General features: G+C 47.3%; 1 protein-coding gene across 1 annotated transcript in view; it reads right to left on the reverse strand.

The window, feature by feature from the left end:
• ETV6 (ETS variant transcription factor 6) overlaps nt 1-10461 on the reverse strand; it is a 124703-nt gene extending 114242 nt beyond the window's left edge. The window contains exon 1 of the mRNA XM_085049724.1: nt 10287-10461. Within this exon, the coding sequence (XP_084905850.1) occupies nt 10287-10319 (33 nt within the window). The 5' untranslated portion in view covers nt 10320-10461. The remainder of the gene's footprint in view (nt 1-10286) is intronic.
• Nucleotides 10462-17212: the final 6751 nt, after the last annotated feature.

Raw genomic sequence — 17212 nt, forward strand, 5'->3', positions numbered from 1 at the left:
ACAGAGAGAGAATATTTCCTTCTTTCAGTTTAGTCAATTAGTTCATTACAATGACTATTTCACCCAAAGCTGGAAAATGCTTTGGGGCTGCAGAAACAGAAGGTTTGTTTCCCTCCTCCAGTCAACAAAAATTCAAGATGAGGGTACAAAACCTACTAATACTAAATCAACATGACAGAAAACAATCAGTATGATTTAAAAAATGAAAATTCACGTGCTTAAGAAAAAAGCTTATTTTTTACAAAATATTACCTCAAAATGTACCAGATCCTTCAATTTCATATACAATTATAAGCCTTTTTTTCTTTTTAAGAACTACTTTTAATGCTCAGGTTGTCATGCAGGACACTGCACTTATAATCACATTTCACTGCAAAGCCAATAATAAACAGCATGTAAAAATTATTACAAAAAAAAAAATCTATCATCCAGGAAATAAAGTAATTTGTTATTTGCCAAAATAAAAACCTAACTAAATCTTTATGAGACTGTCCAATTACTTAAATAGATATTTGTGGACATTGTATAGATTAGCAGAGAGGAAAACTAAATTTAGGTTTAAAGCCATTTTTAGCTGCACATCAATACATTTTAATGGCTATCCAACACCGTGAATCACTCTCTCTCTCTAGGAAAAATAACTAAAAACTACACATGCAAAATAATACCAGAATTGATTTTGTAGTCTTCTGTTTGCCATTAAAAAAAAAAAAAAGTCACAGTCAAAGCGTGATGCAAAGTCTGTACAAATGACAGCATTTCTTAGCAAGTGAGACAGCTCAGTGACTGTTTGCAACATTTGGCCAGGCAGAGAAAGCAGCAACTCTGATGCCCATTCCCACAAGCTCCAGTTGGGACCCCATTTGTCACACATGTGAAAAGGAGTTAATGCTTCAGGAACACATTTCACATGGGTGATAATGAGAACTGGGAGACCTTTGGAAAAGAACTGGTAACCCACATTTGGCTCTTAGGAGCAAACATCGTCTCTTCCCCAAAACCAGAAAACTTCTCTTTTTTAAATGCTGACCTGTAATTCCAATTTCATGTATTCCCTGAAGGTTTTCCCCTCTTTCATTTGAATCTGGGTAAATATAGAAGCAAAGCCAATCTCTTGCTAGTCCAAGCAACATTGACTTCACAAGTCTCGGAGTCACAAACTCTTCCTTAGCTCTCTTCCCACTAACTAGTCTTGAAATCAAGACTGCTGGGCCTGAGACTTAGAAAACAACCTGAAGAAGAGCACTTAAGACCATCCTTCCAGGGTGCAAAATTTTATATGGAAGCATCTGAATGCCTACACACCATCAGAGCAACCCTGTGATCTCCTCCCCAAAAGAAAAAGTCTCTGTTTTGGGAAAGACTTTGCACACAGAACAAACAAACTTTCCCCTAGGTAATTTTAGGGATGTCGTCGTCCCCTCCCCGCCACACCCATAGGCTGTTAGTTTTAATATCTTCCTCATATTCATCTACCCTCTTTTTTAAAATCCATTTGTACTTTTAGCCTCCTCACCACCCTGCAGCAGTGAGTTCCATAACTGCACAGATGGAAGAAGTACTTGTTTTAACCTTCCTGGCTAGTAATTTCATTGCCTGCCTTAGCTTTGAACTACCAGGAATTGCTCTCCATACTACACTGCTGTGCAATTCTACAGTTTTCTATTATACCTCCCTCAGCAGTCTCCTTTCCAAGCCAAAAAGTCCTAGGCACTGTAGCCTCTCTTCCTATTGAAGGTTCCCCAGGCAACTCCGCTGCTCATTTCTGTATCTTTTTCAGTAGTAAGAAAAGCGTGCTGTAATCAGAACTGATACACAGCACAGATTCAAACTGCAATATACAGATGATTTCTATTTTACTCCCTGTTGCTTTCCCACTATGGTTTTATTTGCCTATTTCACCCCACAGTGAAAACTGAGCTCAGCTTTCTCTTTCATTCACTAACCAAACCATTCCCTAAAATATGATCCCAGGTGCCAGACCAGTTCTGGAAGGTCTGTCAGCAAACAGTGCTGAACAGCTCAAAGAGACCTCGCTGTTTCTGTAAAGCAGAAAAGTTTTGAAAGTGCCCAACTCAAAACTACCAAGAAAAAAAGCCCAGCCCCTGCACTTTCTGCCCACTTCTCCAACCAAGCCTGCAGCCACTGCCCGTCAACATGGTTCACTTGGCTGTGCTAATTGGCTCTGCATACACTATTAATTCACTCTCTTCTTACTTTGAGGTTGTAATTTGTCCCCATTGGGAGGTAATAGAAGCCAGCAGACGGTCAGTCATGGATGGCTCTGATGATTCAGCTGGTGTGAGGCAGTTTGCTGGGACACGATCTCCAGTGTGTTTGAGCCCAGTGTTTACTACACAATGTGTGATGCATATCTCAAGCCACATGCCATGAAATATTTACACCCCATAACCTCCTCCCAGAAGCTGCTCCCACAGTCTTCCCCAAGTCCTCTTCCAGAGAGCACATCTGCTCAAGCAGTAAGACAATAACACAACCACGCAGTTGCCAACTGAGAAGTGTCTTTTACACCCATCAGCACTCCTGCTCCTGCAACTTGGTGCCCTTCCTGGAACCTCTGGCAGCAGTGAGTGCATCCTCATCCCTCTGTGAAACCAGTCCAGCCCTTCGTTTCCTCACTCCCAGGGAGATGGCAGGTCTGCCACTGAGGTGTGCATCCAGCATGGCATGGGCATCCATGCCAGTGGGGCATCCAGCACCTCCACATGCCTCCATCAGGCTACCCAACCCAGCAGGAAACTGCAGGGGGATCTTCCTCTGGAGCTGGGGTGACCCTGCTGGGACCAGAGCCACTACAGGCAGTGGCACAGGTGACAATGGCCCACTAGCACTACCTCCTTTGCTCTGTTGGCTTTAAGTTGTGGCCAGTCTTTTACAGCGGTGCCCACTGGAAACATCCAAGCATCTTCTCAGAGATGTGGCAGGCAGAATCCATCTACCAAGGAATGTTTTTTCCAGCAGTCTCCAGTGACAAATGGAACCAAAAGCCTCAGCCCTGAATCTGAAGTTCTTCACACCCTACCAGCTCAAAGCTCAACTTTGGCCAGGTCAGAGAAGGCTTGGCTTTGCCTGTGTTTTAAAGCACAAGGAAGGTAGGAAGCTGAGAACAAGCTATTCAAGAGGGAACATGGTAAAACAACTATCTCCAGTCCTAATCCATTAGGAGAAAAAAAGGATTAGTTCTGTCATGGAGAGGGGAAATCACAGCAAAGAAAGTAAGGAAAGAGCTCCCAAGTATTGCTTTAAATGCTGGGCTCACTGCATTTGACCTCCAAGAGCATCAGCAGAGCTTCATGGGGCTCCCTCGATGATGGAAACTACGTTTCTGTGAAATCTTTTGTAAGAAAAAAAGGAGGAAGATAAAAGGGAAATGTGGTTTGCAGCTACAGAATGCCTTCTTGTGGCCCTACTATCTGGATAATAAATCCATCTCTGAATTCTAGTATTGCTATCTATGGCACTGTTATTAGACCTTTCATTTTCATTGGTAGAACTCCAAGCTCATAGATTTCCACAGAATCCCAAACCATGTAGAAAACATTCCTAGTTTCTGTTAAGAGATGTTTTGGAGGATCCCACTGAAGACATAATGAAAAAAAAAAAAAAAAATCACTTCAGCTATATTCAGTTGAAATTCAAACCATATAAAGAATCTCACTCTCTGCTGCATTTTATCGGTTTTAAGGACACCCCTTACTGGATGCCAGTTGGTTTTCTCCAGATTTAACTCCCAAAACTAATTTTGTAAAAATACTTTAAAATTCCTTGATCAGATCCTACTTGAGCTAGCTAGAAAAGCCCAAAACAAAACCTACAACAAAAGCAGACACACAAGCAAAAAAACCCCAAGAAATCACTCATTGCTCCTATTTATAATCATATTTAATTTTACTTTAAAATTAAACATCCAAACTCTGGACTTAATATTGGGCAGCTGTTAAAAGTTAAATATGTGCAATCCAGCTGTCACATTCAAAGTACATTTGTGGAGTTGTACTAACACAGCCTTTGCAGTTACACTCAATGCTATTCTTGGCATTATACACATCTTTAAAATTATTTACAATACTCTTTATTTCTACGTACATACATTCCATAAAATACCAACATACACACTGCAGCGAGAATCTCTTTCATACTCTTTTTCTCTCCAGACTGTCTTAACTATGACAGTCTTTGCAAACTATACAAGAACAACACGGAAGCAAAGACACTGCACGTGGTTTAACAAGGAACAACCTTTGGAAAATCATTTAGATGAAGAATCATTTCTAGCTTTCCTTAATTGCTATACCCAGTTCACTTTTGAGCTCCATAGTACCATCTCTGTAATGCTATCTATCAGTGAAAAGCTTAACCCTTTTCAAAATCCTTTATTTACCACAGCTCCAGGACATTCCATAAACAAGTTTAACTTTGGCTGGAATTTTCTGCATTTATTTTCCTGCTAGCAGTGGCATCTTGTAAGAAAAAAAAAGTGGTCACGACTGTCACTATAATCTAGGCTTGAGCCCCAAATGTTACTAAAGAAGTACATGAAGGGTGTAAATGAAGCTCCTCTGTGCTTCAACAAAACACTGCCTGGAGACAACTCAGCAACATCAGAACTAGTATGGTCTAAATTTGGCATGGGTTATAGAGCTAAAAAATAACCCACACTAGCACAAATCAATTGCCACAACTCCACTGTTAAAGGCATGGAAGCTTTGGTGGCCTGTCTGGTCTCTTTGCTCAGGCTGATCCTGAGCACATACTTGGGCTTGTTTTGGCTGCTTCCTGATTGCCTGGAGGAACATCCCACCCATGGGCTGTTCTAGGCAGCCTCCTACCCTCGGGAGGCACAGGGACGCATTGCAACTTAAAAATTAATTGTTGTGGCAACGCTAGCAGTTCATCACCATCCACTGCCTTCACCGGGGGCTCTCCCTTGGCAGGGCAGGAGAAGCACCTGAAACAACTGCATATGCAGCCTGCTCTGCATCCAGCTTCAGGGCGCCCTGGGCAGGGTGGTGGTCAGGGGAAGGAGGTGGGGATAGCTCTGGCAGCCACATCTGGCTGCCATCCCTCCCAGGTGCTCCTGCCCTGGGCCAGGAGCAGGATTGCGGCAAAACAGCTATGGCAGCAACACGTGCCAACCTCTCCCAAAGCTCCCTTCCATGTAGGCTGCGGGCACAGAAACACCACCCTGCCCATGTGGCTGATCCTGACATCGGGACACACTGGAGCTGTAAGATTTGTTCTCTCTGACTGCTCAGCAGAGCTAGGTGGCCCACACCAAAAAAGCCAACAGCCAAACAACCACTACCACCATTCCCCTGCCCCTAAAACACCATGTGAACTAAAAAGCTAGGTACAAATCAGATCATTGTCCCGATTTCTGTAATAAACACAGTTTGTTTCCATGCTGCATTACAAATACTTAGCCCTGCTACTGCCCTGCATAGGTAAGTTCATTATTATTTTATGCTTGTTTCACAGATAGGGAAAGCAAAGGCCAAGGTGATCACTTTCAGAAGCACTAGCTTTTGAGTTGCTGGTGCTCTGGGGGTGCCCAGCTGAAGGCAATAAAATACAAATACTCCAAAGCAAACACACTCAAAAAAACCCCAAAAACAAATTAGCCAATTTTTATACTGTAGGTCAAAACTATATTACTGGCCAAAACTGCAAGTTACCTTTCCTCTCTCCATTTCTCGCAGTAAGCAGGTTATTAGGAAAGCTTTTGTCTGAAGAATTCAGAACACAAGCACTCAAGGACCCAGATAACTTTTCGAAAAGGCAGAAAGACTGCTTCTGTGTCACTGTACAAGACTTCATCTCCCTCTTATCATCATTTCTATCAGCAGAGCACCGTTTAGTCGCCTCTCTCCAAAAGGCACTCTGGGATGCATGCTGCAATATGCATATAAATTATCATTAAAGTATCCTCTGTTTCATTGGGGCATTTCAGATTCAAGATGCTGTTTTAATGGGTTGCCTCCCAGGAAACTGACTTCACCTGTAATGACACAGTGAATGCTAATGACCAGTGTTTAATTGGGGCAGTGCTAGTAAAATTTTGCTTCAGAGGGATTCAATTTACCTGGTGCCAAGAAGTTAAGTGATTAATCAGGTGTTAAATAGTATGTACTTCCAAACACTGCTCTTCTGCCATTCAGTCCTACACTACTGAACTTAATGACAGTTTTGTCATTCACACTAACAGAAGAAGGATCCTCCTCCTAATACACAAGTAAACATTAAGGAATATGCTCTGCACTAACATACTCAGCCTTGGCTGAGGGTAACAAGATTCTGGCTGTGTGCTGCTGAACAGTCCTCCAGCATGGGAAGCAGGAGCAGGAGAGGGCTCTTTGCAGAAACAGCATGAATTAAGTATTTTAGAAGATATAACCCACCATCCAAAAATTAAGTATATCTGGGGAAGCCAGTTAAGACTGAAAACGCAAAACACTATGGTGATTCTTTGCCCTTCAGCTTTTTCTTCCCCCCTCCAGCTTTTTTTTTTAACAATTACAAAGTACATTCTCCAATCCAAAATGAGCACCCTGTGAAGTCCTTGAGCTGCAGGATCCTGTGCTGACTCCTGGAGCTCAAGGAGAGAGCACCTATACCCACCAGAGTGCACCTACATAGTATCTGCCCTGAAACCAGTTGTGAAACCTGACTCGCAGTGAGGCTCCGTGCCTCCAGTGCTGCCCACAGAAAGCACTCAGCTCAAGCATCAGCCAGGTGCACACAAGGGACCCTGGGCTCAGAGAAGTGCTGCTCTGCAAGACCTGAAGCAGCTGATCTGTCCTCATATCCCCAGTTTTAGTTCCCCCACAACTCCACACTTGTGCCAGTACAATTGTTTGTATGGTTGCATGGTAAGTCAGACTAAGCAACTGAAAGTGTCAAATTTATAAAAAATAAAACAAACAAATTAAACTGTGCCCTTCGGGAGCGTTCCATTTGCCTGCTGAATTTTGAATCTCCATATCATGCCACAACGATATTCTCAAGGCATATTCATTTCAGGAAAAAAAAAAAAGAGATCCTGACAATCAGAAAGCTCCAGGCGAGGTTTTAAACAGAACTTATCACCACATAGACCTTAATTAATCACAAAAATCATCACCTGTGTCTAAACTGCTAGCCCCATCTCCCTTTGAGCTTTGGCTCCCGTATAAGCCTTTGCCAAGATGTTTACACTCCCCTGGTGCCTCAGTTCTCCCATCTGTGGGAGGAGAGGTGAGGCCTTAAGAATCACTTGCCAATACTGTAATGAGTGCCAACATCGTGGCAGTATTTACAACAATATAATCAGCTAACTACTGTGGCTCAGGATCAGAGGAACAGGTTTACTACCAACACAGATATTCCATCTATGAAAAAAAGATGAAAAAAGTGTCTGACTACGACAACCACACCAAATACCCAATCCCAGCTCACCTCAGAGTCAAAGCCCTCAAGCCCTCTCAGACTGGAGCTCCCCAGAGCCCCAAAGCCTCCCTGTTCATGCAGAGAGTACACTGATGCCCTGAGCTGTAGCAGAAGGCCCAACCTTCATGCTCATCTCTCACCCCCCAGAGGTTTTATTTTCTAAACCCCAGGATGACCTCTCTCTGCATCTTTAGACCCCACACACAATTAACCTCCCTGCCACAACTGCACAGTGGGTCTGCCCGCCAGGAGCCAGGCAAGCACACACCCAAGTGCTGGCAAGGTCTGGGTATCAGCAGGGTATTTTTCATCTCTCAGAGAAGGAGTCAGCCAGCACATACCTGCTGCAAAGCACACATCAATACACACATACACACTGATAACTACTTCACACAAACCAAGACATTACTGCAAGCTTATACTGATTACCAGTAATAAAATACAGACCAAAACTTCACCTCCTCAAAGTTTTCCCAAATCTGATTCGAGCACTCCTGTAACATGGTGAGATAGGAAGACTGTGCACTGCGCAGCTCGGGCACAAACAAAGCATCACCCGTCACCCTCTCTGCTGAAGCTTTCCATGTTCATCGCCCCAGCTGCTGTGGCATTTACTGCCTGCACCCTTGTCCCAAACTGAAGGAGGAAAGGGGAGGGGAAAAAAACCCAACAAAACAACAACAAAACAACAAAATACATCCACCAGCACCACTGCTTCCCCACAGGCTCCTAATGAAACTTCGTGACATCCGTGAAGCACAACACTTGCCTACTTTTCAGAACAAGGCAGAGAAGCTGGGGTACAGTGTAGGGCTTGTTCCTCTTCCTCACTATCACATTCCATGCCATGAGCCAGACTGGAATATTGAAGAAACTATCAGTTGTCCTCATATAATCAACTACCATTAAAACAGCTCCTCTTAAATCCAGCTGCTGAACATAGTCACCTTAAACACTGCCTGGTTAAAAAAAGTGTCCAAAAAACAATGGTAGTTGGAAAAGCTGACCCAGAATGGTTTGACTGGTGAAGAAATGCTTTCATTTGGAGTTTACATTTCTGTTGGGAAAGTTTTCATTTTAAAATCTAAAACTAATAAAATAGCCCAGTAACAGAGAAGCCAGCAACAGCAGTTTCTGTTCTGTGTGTAGACATAAACAAACTGTATGTTAAAAAATAAGTTTAGATCGCAATGTTTAAAATCAATCAGTTAAAAAAAAACAAAACAGTTTTCCAGTAACTGTCAAAAGGTAATGAAAATGTGGCATTTATTAATTTCAAGACTGAAGCAGAAGTTTGTCTGCATCTCTCCAGCTAGGAAGTTGATTCCTTACAGTACAAATCTATAACATACTTTAGTGACGCTAGGGAAGGACTAGTTTTACAGTTCCTGAAATCAACAGGATGGTTGCTGATTTCAGTAAGAGAAGAAGTAAGCCTCCTATTTTCAAAATGACACATGGTGAAAACAAGGAAATACAGTTCATATGACACTGCTGTTCCGTGACATTCATTTGTGTTCTTCGGTTCAGGGAACACATCCTACCTTTCCACACAGTTTACTAGAAAAAAAACAGCAGCTGTATCTCATTTTATATATCTGTAGGGATCCAATGAGTTAATTGAACACATTTTGCCTGCATTAGCATTTCACCATACAGTAACACACATACAATACCCCGTTATCCAGTTTGCCTGTCTGTGTTATGAAAAGTCAAACTAGACTCTAAGCCACGAGACTTCACGGGACACAGGCCTGATGGCATTTAACTCAGCAAGAGAAAATACACCCAGAAGTTTTCAAATTGTGTTCCCACCACACAGAATGCAAGACTGCCCCGTACGCGCACGGGACAAGCAAACAAAAGAGCATCACGCTGAATAAGTAAGTGTTTATTCCAGGTTCTTCCCTTTAGAGAGAGTCTGGAAGTCACCTCTTCCTTCCAGGCAGGGAGAGACAACCACTAAAGATCTTTTACTAGGGCACAGTTAGTCACTAGCAGAAGGGAGATTCCTGCCTTGCAACAAGACAAAGCGACTCCTAAATAAAACGCAAAACCGGGCGGTGAGGGAAGGAGAGAGGAAAGCAGTGGGCTGCTAGATAGGAAGGGTCTGTACAAAAAAGGAAACTCAATTTTGTTTCCATTGTCTCAGCTTCATGCCGCCCCCACTTAAAACGATAAACTTGCCGAGGTAAGCCCTTCTTCACCAGGCCAAGGCACGGGGAGACACATCGCCAGCCGCTGCCGGAGCGGGGCCGGCTGGCAGCCTGGTCCCTACCTGCCACCGGCAAGCCATGCCAGGAATCGCAGCCACTAAAACAAACAGCACTAATATGGATATTAAGGAAAAATAATTTAAATTTTAAAAATAAAAATAAAAAAGCAAGCCCCAGAATCCACTGTTGGTGGAAGCAGCAACGGCTGCATCTCCCCGACGGCAGGAAACTTTCTCCGAAGTTGCTGGCAGGGACGGCGGGCAGCCAACCCCGCGGGAGGCCGGGCCGGGCTCCGGGGCTCCTTTAAAGCTCCGTGTCGCGGAGAGCCACGCCAGCAGAGCCGGGCCAGGCCGCCGTGTCCCCGGGCAGCGCAGGGCGCTGACAGCCCGCGGCACCGCGTCCCTGCCGCGGCCGGAGCGGAGCGGAGCGGGGAGCGCCCCGCCAACGGGCCACCGGCCCCGCGCCGCCCCTGCCCGCCCGGGCAAAACATACCGCAGGGAAAACCAGTTACTTCCACCAAAATAACCCCGGCCAAAATAACACGGCGAAGCCCACCGCCCCGAGGCGCCGGCGGGCGCGACCCGCGCTGACAGGGGCCGGGCGGCCGGAGGGACGGGGCTTTACCTTGATGCAACACTGAGCGGGAGCCTCGGACATCTCTCAGGAGGGAGTCGGCGGAGCCCGGCGGGGCAGGCGCGGGCGGGCAGACGGGAAGTTCTCGGGCTTTCCCCACTTTCCGCTCCTCTCCCGGCGCGGCGGCGCGGCCCGACCCGGCCCGTCCCCTCAAGGGGAAGTGGCGGCCAGGGGCGGCGCGGCGCGGCCGGGGTGTCGCGGGGGGGTCCGGCCGGGGCCGGGGCCGCTCCTCGCTGCTGCCGCCCGCGCCCCCCCCGCGCGTGTGCGCTGCGCGTGCTCGCGGCTCCGCGTGAGAGGCGATGCGCGCGCGCGGGAAGAGGGAGGGGGCGCGGGACTGCGCGGGAAGGGAAGTGAGGGGGATGGGGGGGCGCGGCCCCGCTCCCCGCCGGTGTTTTCCTTCCTGGAAAAGAGAGAAACCGAAAGGCGGCAGCGGGGGCCGGGCCGGGCCGGGCTCTGCGCCCCGCCCCGCCCCGCGCCGCCGCTCATTGATCCGGAGTTTCGGGGCCGAAACTGACGTGGGTTCCCGGCACCCGCACCGCCCCTTAAAGGGGCCGCGACGCCACCAACGGCCACCGCCGGCAGCAACGGCCACCGCCGGCCCCGGACCGCTGCCCCGCGGGCGGAGCGGGAGCGCGGCTCGCTCTGGCCGGCCGGGGCGGGGGGCAGGCTGGAGGGGCGAGGCCGGGCCGTGTTGCCGTAGCCAAACCCGTGCCGTTTGACGCCGCGGCGGGGGCTCGCGTGGGCCCTTTAAGCGCCGAGCGGCGGTCCCGGGGCGGGCCCCGGCAGCACGGCGAGCTTTGTTCCGCCGCCGCTCGGACAGCCCGGCTGGGCAGCGCCGCGCGGACACCGCGGGCACGGGCGGTGCGCGGAGGTGCTGCGAGCCCGGCCCGGTGCCCTCGCTCGGAGCCCGGCCCGGTGCCCTCGCTCGGAGCCCGGCCCGGTGCCCTCGCTCGGAGCCCGGCCCGGTGCCCTCGCTCGGAGCCCGGCCCGGTGCCCTCGCTCGGAGCCCGGCCCGGTGCCCTCGCTCGGAGCCCGGCCCGGTGCCCTCGCTCGAGCCCGGCCCGGTGCTCGCTCGCCCGGCCCGGTGCCCTCGCTCGGAGCCCGGCCCGGTGCCCTCGCTCGGAGCCCGGCCCGGTGCCCTCGCTCGGAGCCCGGCCCGGTGCCCTCGCTCGGAGCCCGGCCCGGTGCCCTCGCTCGGAGCCCGGCGCGGCCGCTCCAGGGTTTCAGGGATGTGTTTGTGAGCCCGTTCGAGCGTGTGTGTTTCCCATCCGCGATGGTGTCAGCGCTGGTTTCCGTCTGGCTCCTGACAATACAGCCCCAGCCCTGATGATGAGACTGAAATGAGCAGGGGGAAAGTGGAAAGTACCTCGGCCATCTCTTGGTCCACATCTCTCTGAATTTCCGGGCAGATTTTGGTGTCCTGACTGATTTTTAGATGTGCCCACTTTATTGCAAGGCCTGAAGGTGCCTGGAAGCAGAGCACTGCTTTGTAGCCGTGGCACGGCAAGGCAGAGCTGCCTGCTGGAAGGATGCTGAGCACTGGGATAGAGTTGGCTCCTATAAGTGATTTGGTACTACCGAAAATGGCAGAGGAGAGGGAATCCACCGGTGGTGCTTTCAAAGCAAGGCTTGGCTCACATCTGGTGACTGCCTTAAGCATGGTGTGCTGGCATCGAATGCAGTGCTGCTTCACCTGCGTGGCCAAGAGGCCAGACTGCTCTAGGCACCCTTTGGTCCATTGCACAAACCAGGACCGACTCTGCAGCCTCTTACAGCTTCATTTTGGCCTTAAACTAAATGAGGGGGAGGGAGGGAGAGAAGGAAGGTACTATCCCCTCTTAGCCTAGCAACCAATGACCCTTTTTTAATATAGGACCAACTCAACAATGAAGGATTCATATTACTGTCTTCCTTCAGCACAGCTGAACTGCTGGAGTACAGTTGTTGCTATTCAGAGACACTGAGTCATCAAGGTTGGAAGAGTCAAGATCATCCAGTCCAATCATCAACCCAGCACTCCTATACCCCCTAAATCACTAAACTATATAACTCAGTGCCAGATCCAGATGCTTCTTAGGCACCTCCAGGGATGGTGACTCCACCGTCTCCCTGGGCAGCCCCTTCCAATGCCTGACCTCCCCATACAGTGAATTTTTTCTTTTCCAATATCCAATTTAAAAATGTCCTGTCTCAGCTTAAGGCCATTTCCTATTGCTTTCTCACTGCAGACAGGGTAGAAGAGACTGCCCCCCTGCCCCCTCCATCCTCGCTATGGGCGTTGTAGAGAGCAGTGAGGTCTCCCCAGAGGCCCCTCAAGACTAAACAACCCCAGCTCTCTCAGCTATTCCCCAAAAGACAAGTTTTCTAGATCCTTCACAAGCCTTGTTGCCCTTCTCTGGACACACCCCATAACCTCAAAGTCCTTTTTAAAATGAGGGGTCCAGAATTGAATGCAGCAGTCAAGGTGTGGTCTCACCAATGCTGAATACAGGCCATTGCCTCTTTCCCCTCTTACCCTCTCCGCTTCATCACCATGACATTTTTCCTTTTTACCTACATGATTACCACTGGCTTCCCCCAAGAGCTGGGTTATTATTCTCTGTCTCATGGCAAGTTGGAGGTTTTTGAGATTACTTATATTAAATACAGAAATCTGAGGTGGAAAAGATTTGTTAGGTCACCTGTCGCTGTTGAGCCACTAGCAGAGAAGGAAAGCCCCGATTCTCAGCGTGGCATAGAAAAAAGTACTTTATTGTTTGAATCCAACATATATATAGAGTTTTCAAAGGTCACCCAGATTGGTCAGTCAGAAACCTCCCCCTAGGCCTGATTGGCCAGGCCTGCACTGCCCAAATCTCGAGACACTGTTTTTAATAACATCCAAACTTTATCTTTGTTTATAAAACACAAAAAGAATTCTCATGGGAAAGACCTGTGCTAGCCACAGTCACCTACTCTGCTCCCCTGATGGTAGAGGATTTACAGCACTTGTATGATTTCTCTTTTGTTTTAAATGCCTCAGGTAATGGGGCTTGCACCTCTTTCTTTTGGAGTCTGTTTCACAGTCCAGAAAGTCCCATGGTTGGGAAGATGTTTGGCCTATATCTTCATTTGTCCAGTTTCACCCAATTACTCCTGGTTACAAGCATGTTGTGTACTCCCCTAAACAGTTTTTCCTCCTCTCTGGCTGTGTCTTACACACAGATATCACTGATTTTCCTAGCCATTGCCATCCTTTCTTTTTATCTCCTTTCATTAATCAGCCCCTGCAGCCACTTTATCACTGTCACTGGTCTTTGGTACCCATTCAATTTCCTCATCCCATGGATAACCACATTTGGGGCCTGATCCTTTGTAAATGCAACCAAAATCCCATCATTTGTCTCCAAGCTGCCTCAAAGGCTTGTACAAAATCTGTCACCTGACATGGCTCTGAGTCAGATCTGGTCCCATGTGTCCCCAGTGTTCCCTCTTGCAGTGCTGTTGCAATCTGTTTTCCTCCATAGACATTCTGGTGAAGCTGTGTGTCCCAAGGTTCATTTTTCTGCCTGGAGTTTCAACATCTGTTTCTTCTGGGATCACTGATAGCTGCTGTTCCTCACACTTTGATTAATGGCCCTTACAAATGCAGGCTTTGATCCATCTCCTGAAACCTCTCAACTGCTGTGGATGGTTGCAAATATCTGTCCAAGACCACCACCTGTATTAGAGCTATTCTCTACCAGCTCCTTCTGCTTGTTTTTTCCACTACTCCACTAAATGTGAGTGCAGTGGATGAGAAAAGGTAGGGAAGGGAATGGTGAATGTGTAGAGAAGGCCACAGGCATGATTGCAGCAGCTCTTCAGCCACAAGTCAATCCCACTGAAGCTGCTGTAAGAAAGCTGGGAAGGAAATGTGGCTGGACAAAACACACCCCACCCCACCCTGTGGTGTGCTGTTCCAACAGAAACAGGTATGCCTCAACCATGCTGGCTAGATGCTACAGTGACTGGAAAACACCTTTGAACCCTTTGAACAAGGAGGGCCAAACCCTTTGTCATGTGTTAGCTTTTCTGCTTGGTTCTGCCCTTGTTTCTCTGCCCTGATTTCTTGCAGTTCCTCTTGTTAATTTCGTCTCCTGAGACATCAGACTTTGTGGTCCTGCCTGCTGCTCTGGCAGGAGAAGAAAAATGCTACCAAATCTCCTGGTGTGCAGGGTGGTCCATGGTTGCAGGACCTGGAAAAGTGAGGAGGAAGCTTCTCCAGCTGTCAGCTCCCCTTTAGATCTGTGCCACGTGGAGATTGCACAGAGCGGAAAGGAAGTCCATTAGCTTAACCTTGAACAGGCTCCCAGTGAGTTTCTTTCCCTCTCACCTAGAGGCTACTGCTTAGCCTATCTCCAGGGAGGACCCATAAGTTAAAAGCAGGATTTGTGATCTGGCAGAGCCACCTGTCATCAACACTCCAGCCAGAATTCCCCTAACTTTTTGTTCGGATAGATGTCAGCAGCACTAATACAAGCAAAAGGTACCATGGCCTGTGAAGTGAGGCCAAGCTCCTGCCTTGCTTAGAGCTCTCCCAGAAGGGGAAGGTGGGTGGCATGTTGGGGGACAGCAGCAGGATGGGAAAATCAATAGACTGAAGTATGTTCTTCTCACAGTGGTCTGAAAAATCTGGGTTTAGATGGTACTTGTATTTTCTGGTCTAAAGTTTGTCCCTGAAAACAGAGCAGACCCTGAAGTAAAGGAGACAAACCACCCTTTCATTGGGACTTGTAATTTTCTGTCCACAGCAGGGAATCTGCCCAGCAGCTTTCAATGATTCTCTGCCACCTGGGCCTCTTTCACAGCCATGGGACTCCAGTGTCTTCCTACTTGCTCAGCAGCTAGGCTAGAGGCTTTATCATATGTCCCAGAAGGATGTTGAAGCCCTTTTCCCAAAGGAGTTAAACAGTTGGGTACCTACATCCAGCTGAAAGCCAAGGTTTTCATTCCTTCTTTTGTGTACTGTTTTTCCAGTTTCAGCAGCATACAGCATCACCTCAGATGTTTGCAATAATCATTGACTTTTATTAAGGAGACTTTGTTCATAGTAGTGGTTTTCCTTTCCTCTTTTTATTTTCAAACCAGTCATTACTTCCCAGTGCCCAGTTATCATTAACTAACTCCACTGCTTCTCCACTGTTATCTTTTCCTTCCCTTTATCTTCCCCCAGCACAACTTAACTGACTCATTTAGTGCTCACTTATTTGCCTGATTTGTATTACTGGCTTTATTTTTGTCTTCCAATGTTTGAGCAGATTCAAATGGGACTTTAGGGGTCTGCTGACATTACTGAGCCTCAACAGAGATGACTCTTCCACACTGAGGGACAGAATTAAGCTCTTAAGGAACAAAGTGCAGTAGGAGACAGTAAATTTACAGAACATGCAAGGATACGTTAATGTTAGAATGCAGCTGATTTTTTAGTCTTAGATTCCTTTTTCCTTTACCAAGTTGGTTTCTGAAAGCAAATTTTGGTTTTTTGGGCCTAGTGTGCATCAGTCATGCTGCTTCTCATCATTAGCAGTAAGACTAGCTTTCTCTTCATGTTATCAGGCAAGTCCTTTTTAGAAGAATCAGCCAGGTTTCTTGTGGTAGAAGTCCCAAATCTTTGACTTTTTAGGAGTAGTTATGAAATTCAGACTGCAGTATTAGAGTGAGAAATGCTATATCCATTTTATTTGCATTCTTGCAAATTGGTTCGTCTAAGATTCCCATCTTCTTTGAGATTCCATGGTCTGGGTCTATGAATAGGATTTGCACCAGTATAACAATTTTGATTAAAAGTTTGTTTTGTTTTGATTTGGTTTGGTTTGGTTTTAGGTCAAAACAGCAATTCCTTTGCATTCCCCAAAGCTGCAGGCATTTTGATATAAAGATACTTGTACAGTTGTCTTAAGCACTCACATAGCTTTCCCATTTCAGAAACCCACAAGAGCCAAAATAGAAATGCAAAAATCCTGGTATGACACCTATTCATCCAGCAGCAAACACATGTAAAAGAAAATAATGCTGAACATCATACTTGATGATCTAAGCCATGTCATCCTCACACATCATCACCTACTGTATTATCCTGAATAATCTAGTGTATTGCTTCTGTAAATAGGAGAAAAAGTTTTCCATTGCTCCAAGTGTGACTTGTGTTCGAGAAAGGGGAAGGGAAATTGAGAATTGTACTGTTGTTTAAAGCAACACAGCATTTTCAGAGGGACAGGTTTATAGTCCTGTTTGAGAAGTGAACTCCATTGCACAAGTCACTGCTTAGACACATGCTGACAGTGCTACTCCTGGCACATCTGCTCAAGTTGTAGCATGTGAAAATGAGGCAGTGAGTGGCTCTGACAGAGCTCGTGAGTGCACTGACTCCAGTGACACCAACCTGGCAAAAACTAAACCTGACTGTCAGGTTAGTCCAAACTGCTTGGGACCATGGGCCCCTCATGCCACCTGGAACAGTCCTGTGGCACCACAAGGTGAGTACAGCCAAGTCCTTTTCTACCTCTCCTAGTGTTTTGGTTGCAGTGTGGTGCCACAAAGCAAAACTTCCAGGGCTAATAGTGTAAAAGATGTAAAAGTACCCCATCCCACACTGCTGTGCTCTGCAGGTCATGGCACAGCCTCCTTTGACTGTGCCAGCAGCTGCTTTTAGTACTGTGAAAAGGCACAGGAATACATCAACTATGTTTGTGCATGTGTGTGCCTGTGCTTAAAGCAAGCTCAGTTCCCCTGACTGTCGTGCAAGCAGGTGGAGACTGACAGGGATACCTTAAACTGGAATCTTGGGGTCCCTCAAAGGCACAGATGCAGCTTCTCCCCTCAGCTCATGCTGGCAGCATCTCTTGCTCACCTCCAAAGAGACAAGAGGCTTGGCCAGGTGCTGCTCCTTGCCTTGC

This window comes from Lichenostomus cassidix, chromosome 1Ab (assembly GCF_008360975.1).
Source record: "Lichenostomus cassidix isolate B80296 chromosome 1Ab, HeHo_3.0, whole genome shotgun sequence".
Lineage (NCBI taxonomy): Eukaryota > Metazoa > Chordata > Aves > Passeriformes > Meliphagidae > Lichenostomus > Lichenostomus cassidix.